At 43.3% G+C, this 18765-nt stretch overlaps 1 protein-coding gene across 2 annotated transcripts; it reads left to right on the top strand.

Annotated features, from left to right (window-relative positions):
• Positions 1–346: 346 nt before the first annotated feature.
• rinl (Ras and Rab interactor-like) lies at positions 347–13916 on the top strand. 2 transcript variants are annotated; one of them, XM_052078901.1, is made up of 12 exons: positions 347–580; positions 3257–3422; positions 7481–7592; positions 8239–8311; positions 8667–8755; positions 8894–8976; positions 9186–9417; positions 10139–10789; positions 11646–11963; positions 12078–12209; positions 12713–13163; positions 13568–13916. In XM_052078901.1, coding segments are annotated over exons 1-11 (2202 nt in total). In that variant the 5' UTR covers positions 347–578; the 3' UTR covers positions 13057–13163; positions 13568–13916. The 2 variants fall into 2 exon arrangements, with proteins under 2 accessions (XP_051934861.1, XP_051934862.1); XM_052078902.1 differs by lacking the exons at positions 347–580; positions 3257–3422 and adding an exon at positions 6042–6200.
• The last annotated feature ends 4849 nt before the right edge of the window (positions 13917–18765 follow it).

The following is an 18765-nucleotide window of genomic DNA, read 5'->3' as shown; positions in this document are numbered from 1 at the left end:
TTTGCCACAATCTTCACCTCCCCATGGGATATTTAAACGCCAGGTGTGCCCAACATTTTGTGCATGTCGTGTATATCTCGTGTATCCGTTTTTGCGCTTGTTGGATGTTTTAGGTGTAAACTTAAGAGCACTAAACATTTTCTAGATAAAGGGGAAATGAATAACTTTATACAGACTATTAGACATGACTTTGACTTGACAATGGTAAATTTGAATGAAAAGAAAACAACATCGCTGCCTTTATCGGAACACCATGCAATATCTCACGTTTCTCTATGCAGTCGAAATTTTTGTTTTCCTGTTCTGAACACACTTCCAATGCTGGGCTAACCACATGTAGACAGACCACAACTGAACCGTTTCACATGTTGCAACGTAAGTGCAACACCATGTGCAGGGGACAAAACATTTACCAGTGGGGTTCTCGGGCAATCTTTGATAAAAGACCGAGGTTCCCATTTTAGACTCTGCTGAAATAAATTGTGCCATGCAGAAAGGAAGAAAGGATTGCATCATGTGGAGACTTTTGCAATTATAGAAGAGAGTGTGTATCGACGTGAACTGAAGTTGCCCAAGACATGTAAGTAGAAGTTTTCCTCTCCCTAAAATCAGAAATAAGGAAATCACCAAACCTGTGTTATAATAATAATAATAATAATACATTTTATTTGAGAGCGCTTTTCATCACACTCAAAGACACTTTACAAGAGCTTAAAACACAGGATAAAAATGTGCATTTAAAACAAGCATACATAATTTACAAAAGCATATTTAGATGAACAAAAGAAAAATGGGTAAAAGAGATTAAAAGGTATTAAAAGCATTCCGGAACAGGTGAGTTTTAAGGGATGATTTGAAGGATTGGAGGTCAGTACAGTTGCGAATGTGTTGTGGTAGAGCATTCCAGAGGGTGGGGGCGGCCACAGAGAAGGCTCGGTCCCCCCAGGTTTTGAGCTTGGTCACGGGGATGGCGAGGAGGTTTGTGATTGAGGAGCGGAGATTGCGGGAAGGAGTGTATTGGTAAAGAAGGTCGGAAAGACAGGAGGGGGCCTGATTGTGAAGGGCTTTATAGTTGAGTAGGAGAAGTTTAAATTGAATACGCTGGGGAACGGGGAGCCAGTGGTTTTTAAGGACAGGGTGATGTGATCACGAGTGCGGGTGTGGGTGAGTAGGCAGGCGGTGGCATTCTGGATGTACTGTAGTTTATTGAGGAGTTTGGAGGTTGTACCATAGAGAATGCTATTGCAGTAGTCAAGGCGGGAGGTGATGAAGGCGTGGATGAGGGTTTGAGCAGCATTGAAAGAAAGTGATTTGCGGAGACGAGAAATGTTTTTGAGGTGGAAGAAAGCAGTTTTGGTGATTTGGGTGATGTGTTGATCGAAAGAGAAGTTATTATCAAAAAGGACACCGAGGTTGCGACAGTGAGAGGAGGGGGACAGGGTGAAGTTATCTATAGTGAGGGTAAAGTTGGTGGTTGTTTGGGTGAGGGACCGAGGACCGATTATAAGCAGTTGAGATTTAGTACAGTTAAGAGTGAGAAAGTTTGTTTGCAACCAGGATTTGACATCTGAAAGACAGTTAGACAGGGTGGAGTGGGTTGTTGGGTTAAATGATTTGGTGGATATGTACAATTGGACATCATCAGCGTAGCAGTGGAACTGGAGACCATGATGACGTATGATTTGGCCGAGGGGTAAAAGGTAGAGAATGAAGAGAAGAGGACCAAGCACAGAACCCTGGGGGACACCTTGGGACAGTGGGGCAGTGTAGGAAGAGCAGTTGTTTATGTGTATGAATTGTTTCCTGCCTGTGAGATATGAGTGTAGCCAGGTAAGGACTTTGTCGGTGATGATTAGGGATTGTAGGCAAGAGAGTAGGATGGAATGGTTGATGGTGTCAAAGGCAGCTGTAAGGTCAAGAAGGATTAGGATGGAGAGTAGGCCGGAGTCAGAGGCAAGGAGGAGGTCATTGGTGATTTCAAGGAGGGCTGTTTCAGTGCTGTGTTGTGTGTAGAATCCAGATTGAAATTGTTGTTGAAAGTTGGTTGTTGTTTAGGTAGGTTTTAATTTGAGATGTGACGGCACGTTCTATGACTTTGGACAGAAAGGGGAGGTTGGAGATGGGTGGAAAGTTGCTCATGATGTCAGGGTTGAGTCTGGGTTTTTTGACTATGGGGGTTACGGCAGCCAGTTTGAGTGAGGAGGGGACATAGGCAAAGTTGAGGGAGGAGTTGACAATGTTCATGACGAGGTGGGAGATGGTGGGAAAGCAGTGCTTGACGAAGGAAGATGGGATGGGATCCAGTGTGTAGGTGGAGGAATTCATTGTTGAAATTATATTGGTGAGTTCGGCTATGGAGACAGGTGTGAAGTGGACAGGCAGGGGTGGGTGAAGGGACAGTGGATCCTGGCGCAGGTTCAGTCTGTGGCGGTGAAGTGGAGGGGGAAGTGCGCGGGAGCGGACCAGGGACAGTGCGCTGCGCGGTCGGAGTGAACTGAGGGATAGAACGGCGGTGAGCAATGGAGGAGAAAGGGTGGACAGGATTTTCTGACACAGGTTCGTGGGTGGTGGAGCTGGACTTGAACCTGGGCTTGGGCTTGGCACCCAGTCGTGCCCAGGTGTCATCTGGATCGACGAGTAGCAGGGAGTCTTCAGGTGCGGGATCAGGAGTGGTGGCCTTGTCAACTGTGGGAGAAGCAGGTTTGGCAGCGGCAGCTGTGTCGGTGAAAGATGGCAACTCTGGTTGTCCAGGACCGAAGATGATTGTGTCCATCTGCAGCACAGCATCTCGGATATGGTGAAGTGTGGAGATTCTTTGCTCCAGTTCAGCAACCTTTTCGGCAATGCGGATGCAGCTGCTGCAGCCGGACGGAGAGGCAAGAGGAGGCATATGTAGAGTATGGTGTAGGTTGACTGGTGTTTTAGCTAGCAGTGGGTGGTCTGGCTAGCAGCGGGTGGTTTGGCTAGCAGCAGGTTTAGCATGCAGCAGATCGTTTGGCGAGCAGTAGGTCGTTTGGCTTCCACCGTTGAGCGAGTTGGTTCGTGCTCTCTCTCGCCGTTCGCCGTCGTTCGGTGGCTCACTAGCTGGTGCTCTCCCTCGGCGATTCGCCGTTGCCCGGTAGCTCGCCAGCACTATCACTACGCTGCCTCTCATTTGTACTGTGTTATGGACATTGTTTGGCATTTATGTGCATGTGCCCGAGTCATGCATCGCCCTGTACACACAGTTACATGCATGTATTGTATTTATCTGCAGGGAGAGTCACAGTCCATATAACGGATCAACATCCATCCCGTGGAGGAGAAGCAGGAGGAAAATGACTGTGCTGGAACTCCTTAGAGGGTGTCAGAAAGCCTGGTGCCCAGCTGCGCCCTGGGATAGAGCGCAGGCCCGTTCAGCCCTCTCTGGAACACCCGCTGGGGTGAGATCACAAATGATCTGTTAGCCTTCATAATACATTTCACTTCAGTGAAATACATGAAAAGTTCGGTCCAGTTTTACAAATGCAGGCGGGGAAATGTACATATCTGACACGACCTTTGTCTGCACATTAAATACAATTTGATCGTATTACTTTGTTGACAATGTTTGAAATTCTAGTTGTAGTTTGCGATCGTGTATATTACTGTGTAGCAAAATGCATTTTTAATATCTTATCACTTTATAAGGGGTAAAACACCTCTTGTGGTCCGGAACAGTTTTACACTCGTGCAAAAATATTGTCAAATTAAAACACCAATAACATGATGAAGAAAAGTTTTATTACCTTGGCAAACAGCCAATTTTAATCAGAGTTGGCTTTATTTGTTTGATTATTTTGCACATAGACGACAATAAAATAACCGGAAAACATTTGAAGAAATTGTGCCGAAGAGAACAGATTATAGAAAAGATCTCTCCTCATGATATTGCCTCAAATTCAATGTCTGCTAAAACATATTTTTTATGCTGAATTCAAAATTGTCTTTACTTCATAAGTGTTTTTATTTTTCATTTTGTCCTATCAAAGCTTGCACGATACAGATTTGACCATCCGTTTTAATTTGGAACACATCTTTTGATGTACTTGAACACATCATCAGAGATGTAGCCTGAGGTCCTCGGGTGTTTCAGGTCTTTCGACATCGACCGCGGTTGATCAGGCTGCGGCTGTGGCTCGGCTTGTCCCCCTGATTCTCCTCTTCAGATCTTTAGTCATCTCCAGGCTTTCTCAGCTGCTTCGGTGATGTTCCATGAGTATGATATTCTTGGTGCTGTCTGAGAATAGGGAGGACATCAGGCCTCAGAGTTATGCTGACACTGAGGGGGGAATTTTAGGTGCTTCTACAGATCAACAGAAAGTTTTCAGTCCTTGATTGATGCCCGGATTTCTTCTGGTGCCTTCACCGCTACAGTCCTGCCCTAACAAACTCGAATGCACGGGTGGTATGAATTCCTCGGCTTGCTTTGCTGATCTCCTTGCTGATGGTGTTGACAATCGCTTTCAGCATCTGGTTATGACACTCCACTTCCTTACTGTCTTCATTTCCACTCCTGCCCGAACCACCTTCGGGTCATTGGAGTCAGTAGTGCTGGGTGAACCGAACCACCTCCTGAGACAGCTGCTGACCTTCCTCTCCAGGGTCTCCACAGTGGATATGCGAAACCTCAATCACAAATAGCGGCCAGAATATTCTTGACGATGTACCACATTGTTAAATCTATGCTTTAAACTTGCCAGGGAAGCAAAAATGGTCGGTTGCTCTCAACCAGCTTTCCAGATCTTGGCAGGTTGAGTTTGAGGCTGCTGTCAAAAACCTTACCCAAACTCTTCACGGGCTGCTCTGACAGCGCAGCTGTCCTCATCCCTTCGATGTTGAGATGGAACCTGGCTGTGATATTCCCCTTCTTCATCACAAGGGGACTTGGATGGCTTGAATTCCATTCGAGCTCACCAAATGAGGGTTTCCAGCTCTTGCAGGATCCACCCGTATTGCGGTGACTGTTAAATTATCCATAAAGGCCCTGATGGGCAGCTGACAGATGCCTTTCTGCTCCAGCACCCCAGACACTCGGGAGTCTACAACCTCAGGTGTAATCATCCACATTCAAATCTGCAACAGAGCGTTGCATACGATGTTTGGTTATGACGATCGAGACCCGCTTGTGAGGAATGGAGCCATACGCATTGGCTAAGTCTAACCACAGGACTGTAAGGTCTCCTTTGTGTTCACGAGCTTCCCGGATGAGCTGGGTCACCACGCTTGGGTGTTTTAGATGCCTTGGGACTCCAGCTATCCCGCCCTTCTGCACAGATGTATTTAAGTAGTTGTTACTTGGGAAGAAATTGGTCAGTCACCTTCCTACTACGGAATACTGAAGAAGATTTTTCCCTCCTCAGCTCAGCAGTCAGATTATTCTGAACTGATCGATCTTCTTGCAGTTCTTCTTGGGCATTCAGAGGCTCTCTGCTCATCCCCACAACTGCGCCACCATACCTCTTTTCCAGATGACTTTTGGGATCTTCCAGAGTCGTTTCAGTCGCAAGCGGGAGTTCTTGTCGACCTTGCGATGGACTCTACTTAGACCAAGGGCAGAATTCGATGGTGTTCTGTGTTCTTCCTTTGACGATGTCTCACTGGTGTTGAAGTGCTCGGTAGGGAGGGGGGGATTTGCAAGGATGGAATGACTGCCCCCAACTACCCCTATTGGTGAGGGGCTGTTGGTGTTCTGCAGATGTTGATCTGATGTAGATCAATTATCATTAGCATTCTTATTTGGAATATGGAGGCGCTTGATTCAGAATCAGCCCAAAAATAGACACATAGAAGTTTCCTTGCATCTCTGATTAAAAAATGTTTGTTGACCGGTTTTATTAATGCTGTAAACTGAAAATTGACACAGTTCTTGTGTCTCCCCTCTGTTCAAAGACCTGATTATATTCCATCATTGTTTGTTCTATGAAATGACATTGTTTGCCCCGATGATATATGAAACATCCTTAGAGGTCTTCAATTCTGTTTTTCCGAAGTGACCTTGCTGAGCCCATACTAAAAATGCACAAGTCTCTCGTTGCGCTAAACAAGTAGTTCCTTTTTTTTCGGTAGACATCTAATAACAACACACAGTTACTTTCGTGGTCGATAGCAGAAGTCGTGTTGAATATCAGATGGTTGGCATCAGTGCAATGCACAGCGAGAGAAGATGAGGACATAACGAGGTACGTTTTGCTTTCATGTTATCAGGAATGAATTTGTCTCGCCGTAAAAGGTGTCATACAAATAGCTGCATATGGAAAGTGATTACAGGTAACAGTAAAGAAGTTTTAGCTTAAACAAACAACCAAGTTACCATAAAAGGAGCTCGCCTTGGCAACAAACTGAATATTTTTACATATATTTAGCAGCAATATCGACCCGCGATATGTGGTATTCGTATTTCGTTTTATGTGACTTGATTTGAAATGTTTAACAATGGCCGAGAAACAATAATTGTGCGCTGAGAAGCAAGATCAATCTCCTGTACAGAGCGCTCCGTTCAGTCTTGCATCACGGCAACTTTGCTGAATGCATAGTTACCCGCACAGAGACAGGAAGTGGCTTTGTGCTCACAATGAACAGGAACAGAAACAATTCCTCTCAAAGCAACCAAGTACCGAATGCATTCAGAGACACCGCACAGTGATTATATATGCGAGTCACAATTTAAGTAGCTGGCTCAGAGTTTCTCCGTGTTTCCTCCAATATTCATGCTTCAATATGTATATCGTAATCTCTGGTTATGTCATCAAGATATTGGAAGCGTTCAAAACTCAGATGGCACGCAATGTCATCATGAGGACAAAACGCAATCCTAAAGTTCAATTATTGAAGTTAGAGTGTTGATGTTTCAGTCTGGACAATGAGGAGTAAACATCCATCACTGTTTCCCAATTTTGCAAAAAGTCAAAAGCAGCTCATTTCCATATTCAAAATCCGTCCTTAGTATGGATACCATATTTCATCTATAATGTATGATGACTCTCTTGAAGTGAGAGCCCTCAAAAAAAAAAACAACAACAACAACCTCTGTAGAGTATGTGATGTCTCTGAGGAGAGACTCAGACATGTTAATGGCTGACACCATCAAGGTTGAGTGCTGGCGTATGTGCTATTGATCTTGAAAAAATATTGATCATTGAATACATTACATGTTTACATTTATGAATATCTGTAAGCTAACAAAATGTGAACATTTTGGAGAAGCTTGCTGCAACTAGATTCCAACCAGGATGTATGAGCGGGGCTTTTACCCCGCTCAAGTTCCAGCAATGAATGTAACGCCATGGTTCACTTTCAAGAGTAAACTATACTTTCACTTTCAACCTGCTCTCTCGTTGCAATAATTTTCTGCTCACCTTCCATTTTTTTCTTATTGCTCAAGTGGTGTTTGTCACATTTTTCCTCAGCGTGCTTTCAGCCACATTTCAAAAGGCTGAAATGAGTCACTGTCCCCCTCTAGAGTTTTGTGGTGGTGAGAGATTGTGTGACATCGCTGCCCAGCTTCCTGTGTGTGTCTTCGGGAGGAGACGATGAAGCTCTTCTTGAGTATAATATTTCATGCACAGCCAAAGGTATGGACAAACTACGAGGCAGATCAGATTAATAGAAGTATACAAACAGTATCTGATTGAACCAATGACTTTGATAGATGGCCATCACTTCATCCTCTCTCAAAGAGGAAAACAACCCTAACAAAACAAAATCCTATAAATTCAGTTTTTTCATCATTAAAACATCTACAACAGAATACACTAAATGATAACTGAATAACTACAAATTCAAAAAAGTTGTGGTAATGTAAGACACAAGTTAACCGTATGTGGCTAAAATTGTAACACTCTTGGCTGCCGTATTTTCACAACCATACGGCGCAACCGTATTAAAAGGCGTAGTGTCAGTTACAGGTACTACTTCTGCATTTAATTCTCAATGGTAATTTGTTTAGAGTTTATAATCTACTGTAATATCATCAGATTTATTAGCTCCAAAATTGGTTTTACTCATAATTTGCAAAAGGCCCTCCCAAAAAGAAGCTTCATTTTACTGTTGTCACATGCACAAGACACTTGTTACAACAGATCTAAAATCATTGTGTGAAAATGTGTGGAGAAGCTCTCTCTCTGAACCTCAACTAGTTGATACTTTTTAACTTACTGTTACGGTAAAGTATTTAGTAAACTTTTTCGGCTTTTACATTGCCTACGCTTTTTCTGTCAGTTTTTCAGCTGTCGGAGTCTCGTCTTTTTTTCTCTGACTTGGCTCAAATGGTGTTTTTCTACTCTTTGACCAGGTGAGAGCTTTTAGTTTCCTTTTTAACTAAACTTACACCAAACTAATGAACACAAGCAAAAAACTAGGACAATACATTCCTTCCGCTAATGTAGCTAAAGACATCTTAGAAATGCCTCTCAGTGTGATGCAGTGAAAATCCAACACTTACAAGAAGAAAGCATGTTGTTCATTGAATAGAAACAGTGTCATTCAGAGATGAGTATTATGACATTTATTGAGGCAGAAGTATAATAATTGTGTAGGATCTCATTCTATTGTGCATGTGTACCTTACGTTCTGACCAAAGTTTGAATTGATATCATGGCATGTTGATGAAATCTCTTTCAACTGTTTTTTTTTATTGTCTGTGTTAGAGATGTGTTGGCTTGCTGTCTAAGAATTCCTCATTGGATGGACAACTTGGCCCAGAGCAACGAAGATCGTCTTTCTCAGCTTGAACCCCGTGAGTCATGCTCTCGTTTTACATCCCGGCAATATGCGCTGATTTCAAAAGTCTTGGATTCTTGGTCATGAGCAAACGTGTGATTACTTAGCAACGGGTCAAAATTTTCTAATTTAAAATATTACTTTGGTCATGCAGAAACCTGGCTCAGCACACCACCTCATCAAATGTCTGATGAAATGACGCACATGAAGCCAAATAACATAATGTGCTCCATACAGGTACTGTGATGCTTCATAGTTTGTTTGTGTGTAAAAAAAAAATCCAATATAATCTCCAAATGACTAAACTATGAAAACCATGTGTTTGTTGTGTGTGTTTTTCCCATATCAAAAAGTACATTCGTCATGCGTCATGAGAACTTAATATATCTGTTATTTTCACTTCATCTCATGAATATTGTTCTACATTTGATTGTTTGCTTCTCCAGTTGACCTCCACCAATGGTGCAGTGTGTGTCATCAATCCGCTCTATCTTCATGAACACGGCGATGACTGGCTTTCCCATCAGGCGACTGGTTTGCAGTACGCCACACCGACGTCAAATTATAGACGAGAACGACGCCTCAGTTCTACTCGGACGTGGGCCGGAGCGAGCCTCATGAGCAAACGAGCCATTTCCTTTGACCAAGAACCTTCATTTGCCAATACTGAATGCTCAGGTTGATTGTTTTATTTTTTATTTTTTGGTCTGTTCTTCCAAAAGTCATATTCATTTGTTTGTGAGTTTGAGGATACTTTGTCATTAAAAAAAAGTGATTTGTGGACAATACAACTGGATGACCAGCTTTACGTGATAACCAAACAGCTGATTTATGGTAAAAAGCTAAACATAGCTTCTTTGGAGCACAATCATTTGCTCTCAGGATCCTTTTTGTGTGACTTGATATAATGGGAATTTGCTTCCCCTAGAGTTGACTGCAACCAGTCCAAGTTGTCCCCCACCAAGTCAGCTTGGCTACACTCCAGCTCACTTGTAACCCGAAATGCGTGACTGGATGAGTAGATGAAATATGCTCCTTTTACAGGCCTGGAAGATATGTTGTTTTTTTTTCCCCGTGTCATTGGTCTGGATCAATGGCACTGCCTCGCAAAGTCAAACTGGCAATTTTGCAACTTGTCACACATCTTATCCAGCTGCTGGATGCACCCATTTACAGCAATTGCTCTTTGGGTTCTGTGTGATAGTCCACGGGGGGAAAAATGCTGTTCAGCTGGTGGTTGGACAACAGCTAGTTGTGCATAAAGTACTGAAACTGAACAGTTGGACTTGGACATGCAATCAATTGTTTGCACAAGATAAGAGTGCATTTTTTAATTGCCCCCCAAAAGCCAAATATCCAAAAATTTTCGTGAATAATGTAGTTTCTGTTTCACTTCCAGGACTAACCCGAGCCAAATCAGAAGAGTCCACCGCTACAATACCATCTGTTCAAGGCGGAGTTGTCCTCAGGCGTTCCAGCCAAAGTTCCACATCCAGCCTTTCCAAGAGAGCCAGCACAGGGAGCATACCTCGTTCCACTGAGCTGCCGAGCAGTGGCAATCCGAGCCCTCAGACCCCCCACAGGGTTTCCTGGATCGAGGATGGATTGTGGCTGCACAGGCCGCACTCCTTGCTCCAGCTTCCATCACCCGAGCTCGACTCGCTGTCCATCAGCAGCATTGAAGAAGAGCAGGAAGATGAGTCGCCGAGCCCCACCAAGCAGAACCCGTCCACACAGAGCCTGGCCGACAAAGTCATGTATCGCCTCTCGGCAGTGGGCCAGGCTCTCGGCAGCTTGGTATGTCAGAAGAAGTGGCTGACCCACCGCGTGCTAGAGCTGAGCAAGAAGAAACGCGGCTTGTTTGCAGATGCCGTTAGAGAATTTGTGGAGGTGACGCTGCAGAGAGCAACTGATCCCGGGGCCTTAACGGGGTCAGAGTTCTTACAGGAAGTGAGGTCATCACTCACTTTGCTGAGAGAGACTCTCTTGGACTACCCCGATATCCAGGCACTGCTGGACAGTATGACCGACCTTAGTGATTCCGAGATAGGTGAGTGAGCTCACAGTGGGACTTTTTTGAAAATGGTTCTTTCCAATGAAAAGTAAACTCTCACCGTTTTATTCTTTTTAAACTTTTATCATGTGTGCCTCCATTCACATACTACTACAACTGCTGTGACTACTACAATAACTATGGGGGCTATTACAATTACAACTAATGAATACTGCTGTCAGGCGATTAAAAATGTGTGATTAATTAATTAGGGTCTGTAATTAATTATTGTAATTAATCTATTTTTTAATCTCATCTAAAAATTACTGAGAAACCCCCTATTTTGTTTTAAATTTGTTACATTATTGATAATTCTCACATGCTGCTCTATTTTCACCTCTACACTCCTCACCGCTGCTGACTAAGCCCGCCCAACTCCAATGGGTGCCTATCAGCTTCGGCTAAACAAGCCTCAACCTAATAGCAGCCAATCAATGTCCGCTTCAGGCTGTGACTGACAGTTGTTTCCCCACCCTCAACAACTCGAACACAGGAAGCCAACGCATAAAAAGGGCTATTAGAAAAAAGCAAGTCACCTACAGAAACAATTAAGGCAGAGAATAAAATTTAGATTAACGCAATTTTTAAAAACACGCTAAATGTGATGTAATTAATTAATCGCAATTAATGCGATAATTTGACACCTCTACTAGTAATCATCATCCTCATAATAATAATGATGGTACCATTATCATGTATTTGGGGGAATACTTTATTTCAAATCCAAAAAGGCAACATTTTATAGTCTATATGCACTATGTACAAGAGACCACCACTGTTGGAAATTATGATTGCCTTTTTGAATTGTCTGTGTCTGTCATGTAATATTTCTGTGTCTGTGTAATTTCTTTAGACTCCCTGGTAGAGATGTCAGTGCATAAGGTGGCCCTTAAGCCTGTGTCGGCTCACATCTACTCTTGCATTCATATCTGCCGCACCAATGACGGCAGTCTGCAACGGTTGGAGAGCAAACAACATGTTCTGGAAGACAACGGCGTGGAGGCGCTGGGAGGAGCGGCTGGAGTTGGAGTTCCTGACTCAGTCACTCTTGAGCGGATCCAGCAAAGGTGGTTGAGGATGCACGAAGCCTACTCCCCAAACAAGAAGGTCCATATCCTGCTCAAAATCTGCAAGAGTATCTACCACAGCATGAGTGCCAGCGCCAGCTCAGGTAGCCTGCTGATTATTTTTATTGCTTTTATTTTTATTTTTTAAAGATCATGGTTAAGAGGAGAAACCATACCCAGCATGGCCAAAGTATCAGTATCAGTCTATTTTCTTACAGATGTGGTGTTTGGAGCTGATGATTTCCTGCCTTGCTTGACATGGGTACTTTTGCGCAGTGAACTGGTCAATTTGCAGGTAGACACCGACTACATGATGGAGCTACTGGACCCCACGCAGCTGCAGGGAGAAGGTCTGGATGATATAGTAACACTCACCTACATGCAAAAAAACCCCGCAAAAAAACAAAAACAAAATTACAGTGCTACCAAAACACATGCGTCATGGTTTATACTTTTCAGCTTTTTTGGTAGCTTCAGATGCAAATGATGCATTTCGACAGTTTCATTATTGTTGTCGATACTTTATGTGTGGAGTTCTGTTTCTCAAGCACTCTGCAGTGGCAAATTAGTGTAATCGAGAGAGGTATGATTGAAGTCAACTTTAAGTTGGTCTAAAAATTATTTTTAAAGATCAGTTTGTTTCTTCACTTCTTGCAAATATGCCCGCATGAAGAAAATGCACACACAATGCACAAGATTCAAACCCTGGACCTTGGATCTGTGAGGCAGACGTGCAAACCACTAGACTGTGATTCATTCATTAAATTACAACCATATTATGTACCCAATAAATGTGCAATGTGTTCGAGGTGCCATTGCTTTTACAATTCCCACATTTTTTTCCCATCAACAGGTGGCTACTACTTGACAACCCTTTACGCCGCTCTCTACTACATCAGCAGCTTCAAGCCACGCTTGGCCGCCCGTCAGCTTAGCGTGGAAGCCCAAAACTCTCTCAGCCAATGGCATCGCAGGCGCACCCTGCACAGCAACCAATCCCGTCACAGTATGCACCGACGGACCATTCGCAGACAGATGTGTCCTGAGGAGTCAGTGCAGGCTTCCGTGACAGAGAGTTCAGATGTAGAAGAAAGTGGAAAAGATGAGCCACAGCGGGAGGCAGAGAGCGACGCAGAGACTGAAGGTGAACTCACTGAGCAGCAGCATGGACAGGATGCAGACCAGGACACTGAATGAGGATTGGAGGAAGAAAGGGCATAAGATTAAAAAATGGAAGACAACGTGGGCGATGTTTGCTGAAATTGCTTCCACATTGGCTTCAACCACGGCTAACGACCACATAAGGTCACAAGTCAAAACATGGCTTGTTCAGGATTTAAACGCAGGAAAAACCTTCCGTCACATTGAGCCTACAACCTGAATCACATTACACAGGCGACTTGGTAGTTGGCAAGGCCAATTTTTTTCTTCATAAATCATATATAAATTGTAAATTTCCCCAGTGTGGGACAAATAAAGGATATCTTACATATACATACACATATGTATGTTAGAGCTAAGTTAATCCTACATATTGTTAATTTATTGTGCATTTTTTTTGATGGTCTAAGAATATCCATCCATCCATTTTCCAATTCACTTTATCCTCACAAGGGCCACGGGGTGTGCTGGAGCCTATCTCAGCCATCTTCGGCCAGTAGGCGGGGGACACCCTGAACTGGTTGCCAGCCAATCACAAGGCGCACGGAGACGAACAACCATCCACGCACACACTCACGCCTAGGGGCAATTTAGAGTATTCAATCAGCCTGCCATGCATGTTTTTGGAATGTGGGAGGAAACCGCAGTACCCGGAGAAAACCCACACAGGCCCGGGGAGAACATGCAAACTCCACACAGGGAGGCCAGAGTTGGAACTGAACCTGGTACTTCTGCACCGTAAGGTCGACGCGCTAACCACTGGACCACCGAGCCGCCCGCTAATAATATTATCATTGTTATTGTCTGTCATATATGTACAGTAATGACATTTGGAACCAAATCTTTCCAAACTATACGAATAGCCTGTCTGACATGAATTAATGATTCCCCCTTGATGAATGTTTCAGAGTCCTTTTATCTGCTACGTTGCAGGTACAGCATTTGTTTTTGCACCTGCAAATCTCCAGCCTGTGTCAAAATGTCCTCTTGACGTGACTTCTGTTTCGTACGTTGAGGATGTATGATCATTGTCATGCTGTTTTACTCGTTCACTGTTCAAAGTTCCTCTGTGAACGTTCAATCACCAACAGGTGCATATTTTTCCAGGCGCTTGTGCAGGTGTGGTGGTGGAAACACAAAGTTCTCAGGATGGTTTCAAACTCCCTTTTGAAAACGGTTACCGCGGTCCCATGAAAAAAACCAACACATTTATAGCGATATCGATTTCAAGAGTCACACCATTAGCACTATTTCCCTTGATTTAGCACACACGAGAACATTTAAAATCTGTTGGAGGAGACACAGGTCAAATTTGGCTTGAGGTATTTTTTGGGTCAACTTGGGGAAAACTAATCAAATGTCACGGTGGAAGAATTACATTGAAGATATTTTTATTCCTGGCAAAAATGGGTCAAATTTGATCCTGACAGTATGTGGGGTTGAAGTGATGTTGTGTATGCGAGAACCTTTCCATTGAAGTGCATGCGGGCATATTTGCATTGAAGAAACCCACCAACATAAATTGAGCTTGTGCTTATGAGTGAGTGAAAAACGGATTATCTGAGCCAGATGCTCCCCTTCAACTCAAAAAGACAGTAACACATTTGTACCACTAGGGGGCAGTTACGCATGTATCCGACCTTCTATTCTTCTCACGCTTGTCCTCATGAAGACGCGTACAATGGGTCACCGAATGATACACCCCAAGTACCGGAGTACGTCAGTAGCTTGCAGGCCAGGCAGCTGTTTGGATAATGGATGGGTTGATGCATTTTAAATATAAATATGCTGGTCAATGGGGCAAATTTGCAAATTCGGAAGTGTGTATGAAAGAGGTATCATTTTTCATTTATCATTTGAAATAAACATTTTAAAAGGCCCACTGCTGCAGTTGCAGAAGCATGTGTATTACATGAATCACACTTATTACCGCTTTTAATTAGATTTTTAAAATAATATGTAACTTTTTCAGTCAGCTCTTTGAGTTTTATTGAGTGGTACATGTAAAAATGTGCATGATTCAATATCAAGCAAAGTCAATGACAGCAGGCGACACTATTGTTGCAAGCTGATACTGCTGATGTTGTTGTCTTAACTTGGAGTTCGATAAAGAACACAAGAGCAGATTTGGACCAATTAATTCTTTGGCAATGAAGGCCCTGTTGAAGCTGACAAGGAACAACCGATTGAGCGCACGACTTGTTGGGGAACGCATGGAGCCTTGAGGACATTAAGAAATCTTGAGCACAAACTAACGTGCAGCCAGGAAAAGAAAAGCGAGATATATTTGAGATGTACGACTGCAGAATGGTGTCTATGTTCCAACCACCTGAGTCAGTTGACAAGTTTACACAGTGGTGGGAGGGCCAATGTATTGTACTCGTAGTTCCAGTGAGAATTAATTCATAAACAGCAAGTAGTGTGTTGGAAGCTGTACCCATGCACGTGATGATGCTGAAATTGAGTCCAGACATAAAATGCACCTAAAACTGCAAGTCAAATTACTTTTAATCCTTTCATGCACCTCGTAACCTGATAACATGATTAGCTGTCCACTCATACAGTATTACCCCAGACCATAACCAACCAACCCCCCACCCTCCTTCACCCGGCTGCTTTCCACCTACTTCTGGAACAAGTACTTTTGCCCCCAACTAGTCATTTTGCAAAAGAAAATATATGTACCAGGACTAGAAACGCATTGCATTGCAATTCTGTTATCAATCATGATGTAATCAACAGCATGTATGTATCCAATATACTCATGAATGCACATACATGACACACAAACACATGTCAATAGTTATACGCAGGGGCACTTATGTAAATGTTACACCCAAACAGCTCAATGTACACACATATGGAAACGTCTTATCGCTGAATTCTTAATGACGAAGCCAATCAAATTTGCCTAATGAGACATCTGGCTTTTTGCCTGCATGTTGATGTCAAGCACCGAAACAGCTGGCAAAACACACACATGCACACACACACACACACACACACACACGCAAGCAAATCTTAAGGATGTGTTAAAAGGAGAATGAATGATCAGAACAAGATTGGTGCATGGTCGCCCCACCATATATTTCATATGCAATATATTATGCATACATGAGTGTGCGTCTAAAATCCTCACCACATTCATGAATTAGATATATGACTGTGTGTATGAGCAAGAGTGTGTGTGAAAAGGTGTGTGTGGGGAGAGGTGGGGGGGGGGGGGGGGGTTACCACAGATGGCTGTGCCCTGAGGCATCTGAGGTACTCCAGCTAGATGTGAAGACTGCATAACACACACATCCACGTGTGTGTGTGTGTGCGCGCGCGCACTTACAAAACTTTTACTGCACAGAGGGCAATGGTTCATCACAAATAAATGAAAATTCATGGGTGACTCAAATTCCCTATTTTGCACATTAATAAAACCTTTTCGGGAAATGACGTTTGAATTCAGGAAAAAACTTTGCCCATACACCCAAAGCGATGGTAGGACACTCCGGTGATTTTAACATCAGGCCTTCAGTTTAACACAAGATGAGATCAGACGGAGTCAACCAAAGCACAAATTCTGATGATGATAATCAGCAACATGTATGTGGTTTTCTTTTCCCGTCATCAAATCTGTGCCATTGAAGCGATAATGATAGCATTAGCAAAAAGCAAACAGTTGTCGTGATAAGGAGTCATGAGAGGCCGATGTGGAACCGTCCCACATAAACTGTGGACGAGCCCGTTTCCACTGTGATCTTTCAACGGCTGTCACCATCCCACAGCTTTCGCCTGCAGCCTGCACGCGCACACACACTCACACAAGCGTCTTTTGCTTTCGAAGTCTCCGCCCTGTCCTTTTTCACCTCTCTCTTTTATGCAACTCCTTGTTGCTGTTTACCTCTATTCCCTTCTGCATTCATCTTTTCATTTTGTCTTTCCATCCACCTCCCACTCCCTCGGTTACCCCCTCCCTTGAAGTCCCTTCCTCGCCCTCCTCTCCCACTTGTCTGAACTCTTGACAGGTATGTAATTGAATGATTAATGACCAACAGAGTAGGCCTTCTACACACATGCACACGCATACACACACACACACACACACACACACACACACACACACGCACCTATTTATGTCGTCAAACATCGACCATGCACATTACATACAGACCATTGCCAAGCATTACATTCAAACCAATGTTGGAACGTCATTCGCGATTGGAGAATTGCTTCACACTCAGAGAAACAAAAACACAGAATCTGATTGTTAATTTGCCATTTGTTTGGAAGTTTCAGATTCAGTGAGTTCTATTCCCATTCCAATAACCTTTCACCTTCTTGTACAACAAAACACACGCACACAGGCGCATACATGCACACAATGTGCTACAACAACCATGGATAGTTTTCATTACCTTCCTCCTCCTCCTCCTGGAGTAGCCTCCATTTGTTCACATAACGTTTCATTTGCTGCAGTGTCCAAGGCAGGTTGTGGGATCAATTTATCGCCTGGCCAACGTACACTCATACAACACGTGAGTGACCGAGCACGACACTTAAAAAGATCAGGTTCACCTCAAGTTTTCTTCCTCGCTAATAACTATTTCCTGAGGATTTTATCAGATGTGTCTGTTTGGAGTGTGGCTCTAGAATAGAATAGAAGAGAAGAGAATAGAATAGACACACTCAGGACAAGACAAATTCCCGAGTTGTGATGGATATTGATGCAGAGGGGTTTCACTGGATTAATATTGTAAAATACGTTGTCTTTCGCCGTGACGGATGATTCACCTGTGAACTATAGTCCACGCTATTAACTCATTCAGTACCAGCCAATTCGAGACGGAGTCTGAAAAGACGCTTAAAAACGTCTTTGGGAGTGAATGAGTTACAATACCTAAATAAGATAAGATAAGGTAAGAAATCCTTTATTAGTCTCACAATGGAGAAATTCCGAATTCAAAGCAGCAAAGTTATGAAAGGAAGAAGTAGAAGAACAAAATATAGGAGGGTTGGTGCTGATTAAGAAATAAAACCCCCAAAACAAAGGTCACTGAAATCTTTTTTTAGATTTCGATCAGGATTTAAAGACGGGCAGTTAAAAAAGTCCAATGTTTAATTCTCAGCCATTCTTGTTTTTTTTTTTTTGTTTTTTTTTTTTTGCTGTTGGAGGACCAAGGTGGTAGCTTTTCTGACATGGGCCGCATTTCACTCCAAGATGCCTTGTTTCATTTTATACAGCGCAGACTGAAGACTCTCTGCGGCCAATGCAGCAAAGTAGTCCCGCAACGAAACAGAGCCGGCTCATTGTTCAACAGTAGGCACAGCATTCTTTACTTTGCCCACAGGCACAGGCGACGAAAAAACTCAAACTACATGCAGGAAAAAAAATATATGGAATGGTTGCTGAAATAACTTGAGACTGGAATTTGGCGTATTATTTTTGGGCACTCACCATGCTTCTGGGAGAATGTCCTTTGGACAGAAGAAACAAACATGACTGATATCGCATTATCTCATGTAAAAGGGTGCATACAATGAGGCGGGAAAGAACACTGCATTAGATCACTTTGGAGGAGGCCTTACGCTGTCGAACAGCTTTTGCTGCTGCTTATGGAACAAGGTGTCTTAAATCTGTGCAGGCTATGAATTCTCAAGGCCAGAAAGGCATTTTGTTCAAAGGTTCGGAATGTACCAAAGGTCCTGCAGACTCTAGCAGGACTCTAAAAACGCACACAAAATGGCTTCGAAGCA

This window comes from Hippocampus zosterae, chromosome 10, assembly GCF_025434085.1.
Source record: "Hippocampus zosterae strain Florida chromosome 10, ASM2543408v3, whole genome shotgun sequence".
In the NCBI taxonomy this organism is placed as follows: Eukaryota; Metazoa; Chordata; class Actinopteri; order Syngnathiformes; family Syngnathidae; genus Hippocampus; species Hippocampus zosterae.
This window is presented reverse-complemented; position numbering and strand designations above follow the sequence as displayed.

Bases quoted from the DNA above. Each gene is read 5' to 3' on its own strand.
- rinl (XM_052078901.1), top strand. The intron at 8,312-8,666 runs GTGAGAGCTTTT...TGTCTGTGTTAG, and splicing joins TTTTTCTACTCTTTGACCAG to AGATGTGTTGGCTTGCTGTC. The intron at 11,964-12,077 runs GTAGCCTGCTGA...ATTTTCTTACAG, and splicing joins GAGTGCCAGCGCCAGCTCAG to ATGTGGTGTTTGGAGCTGAT.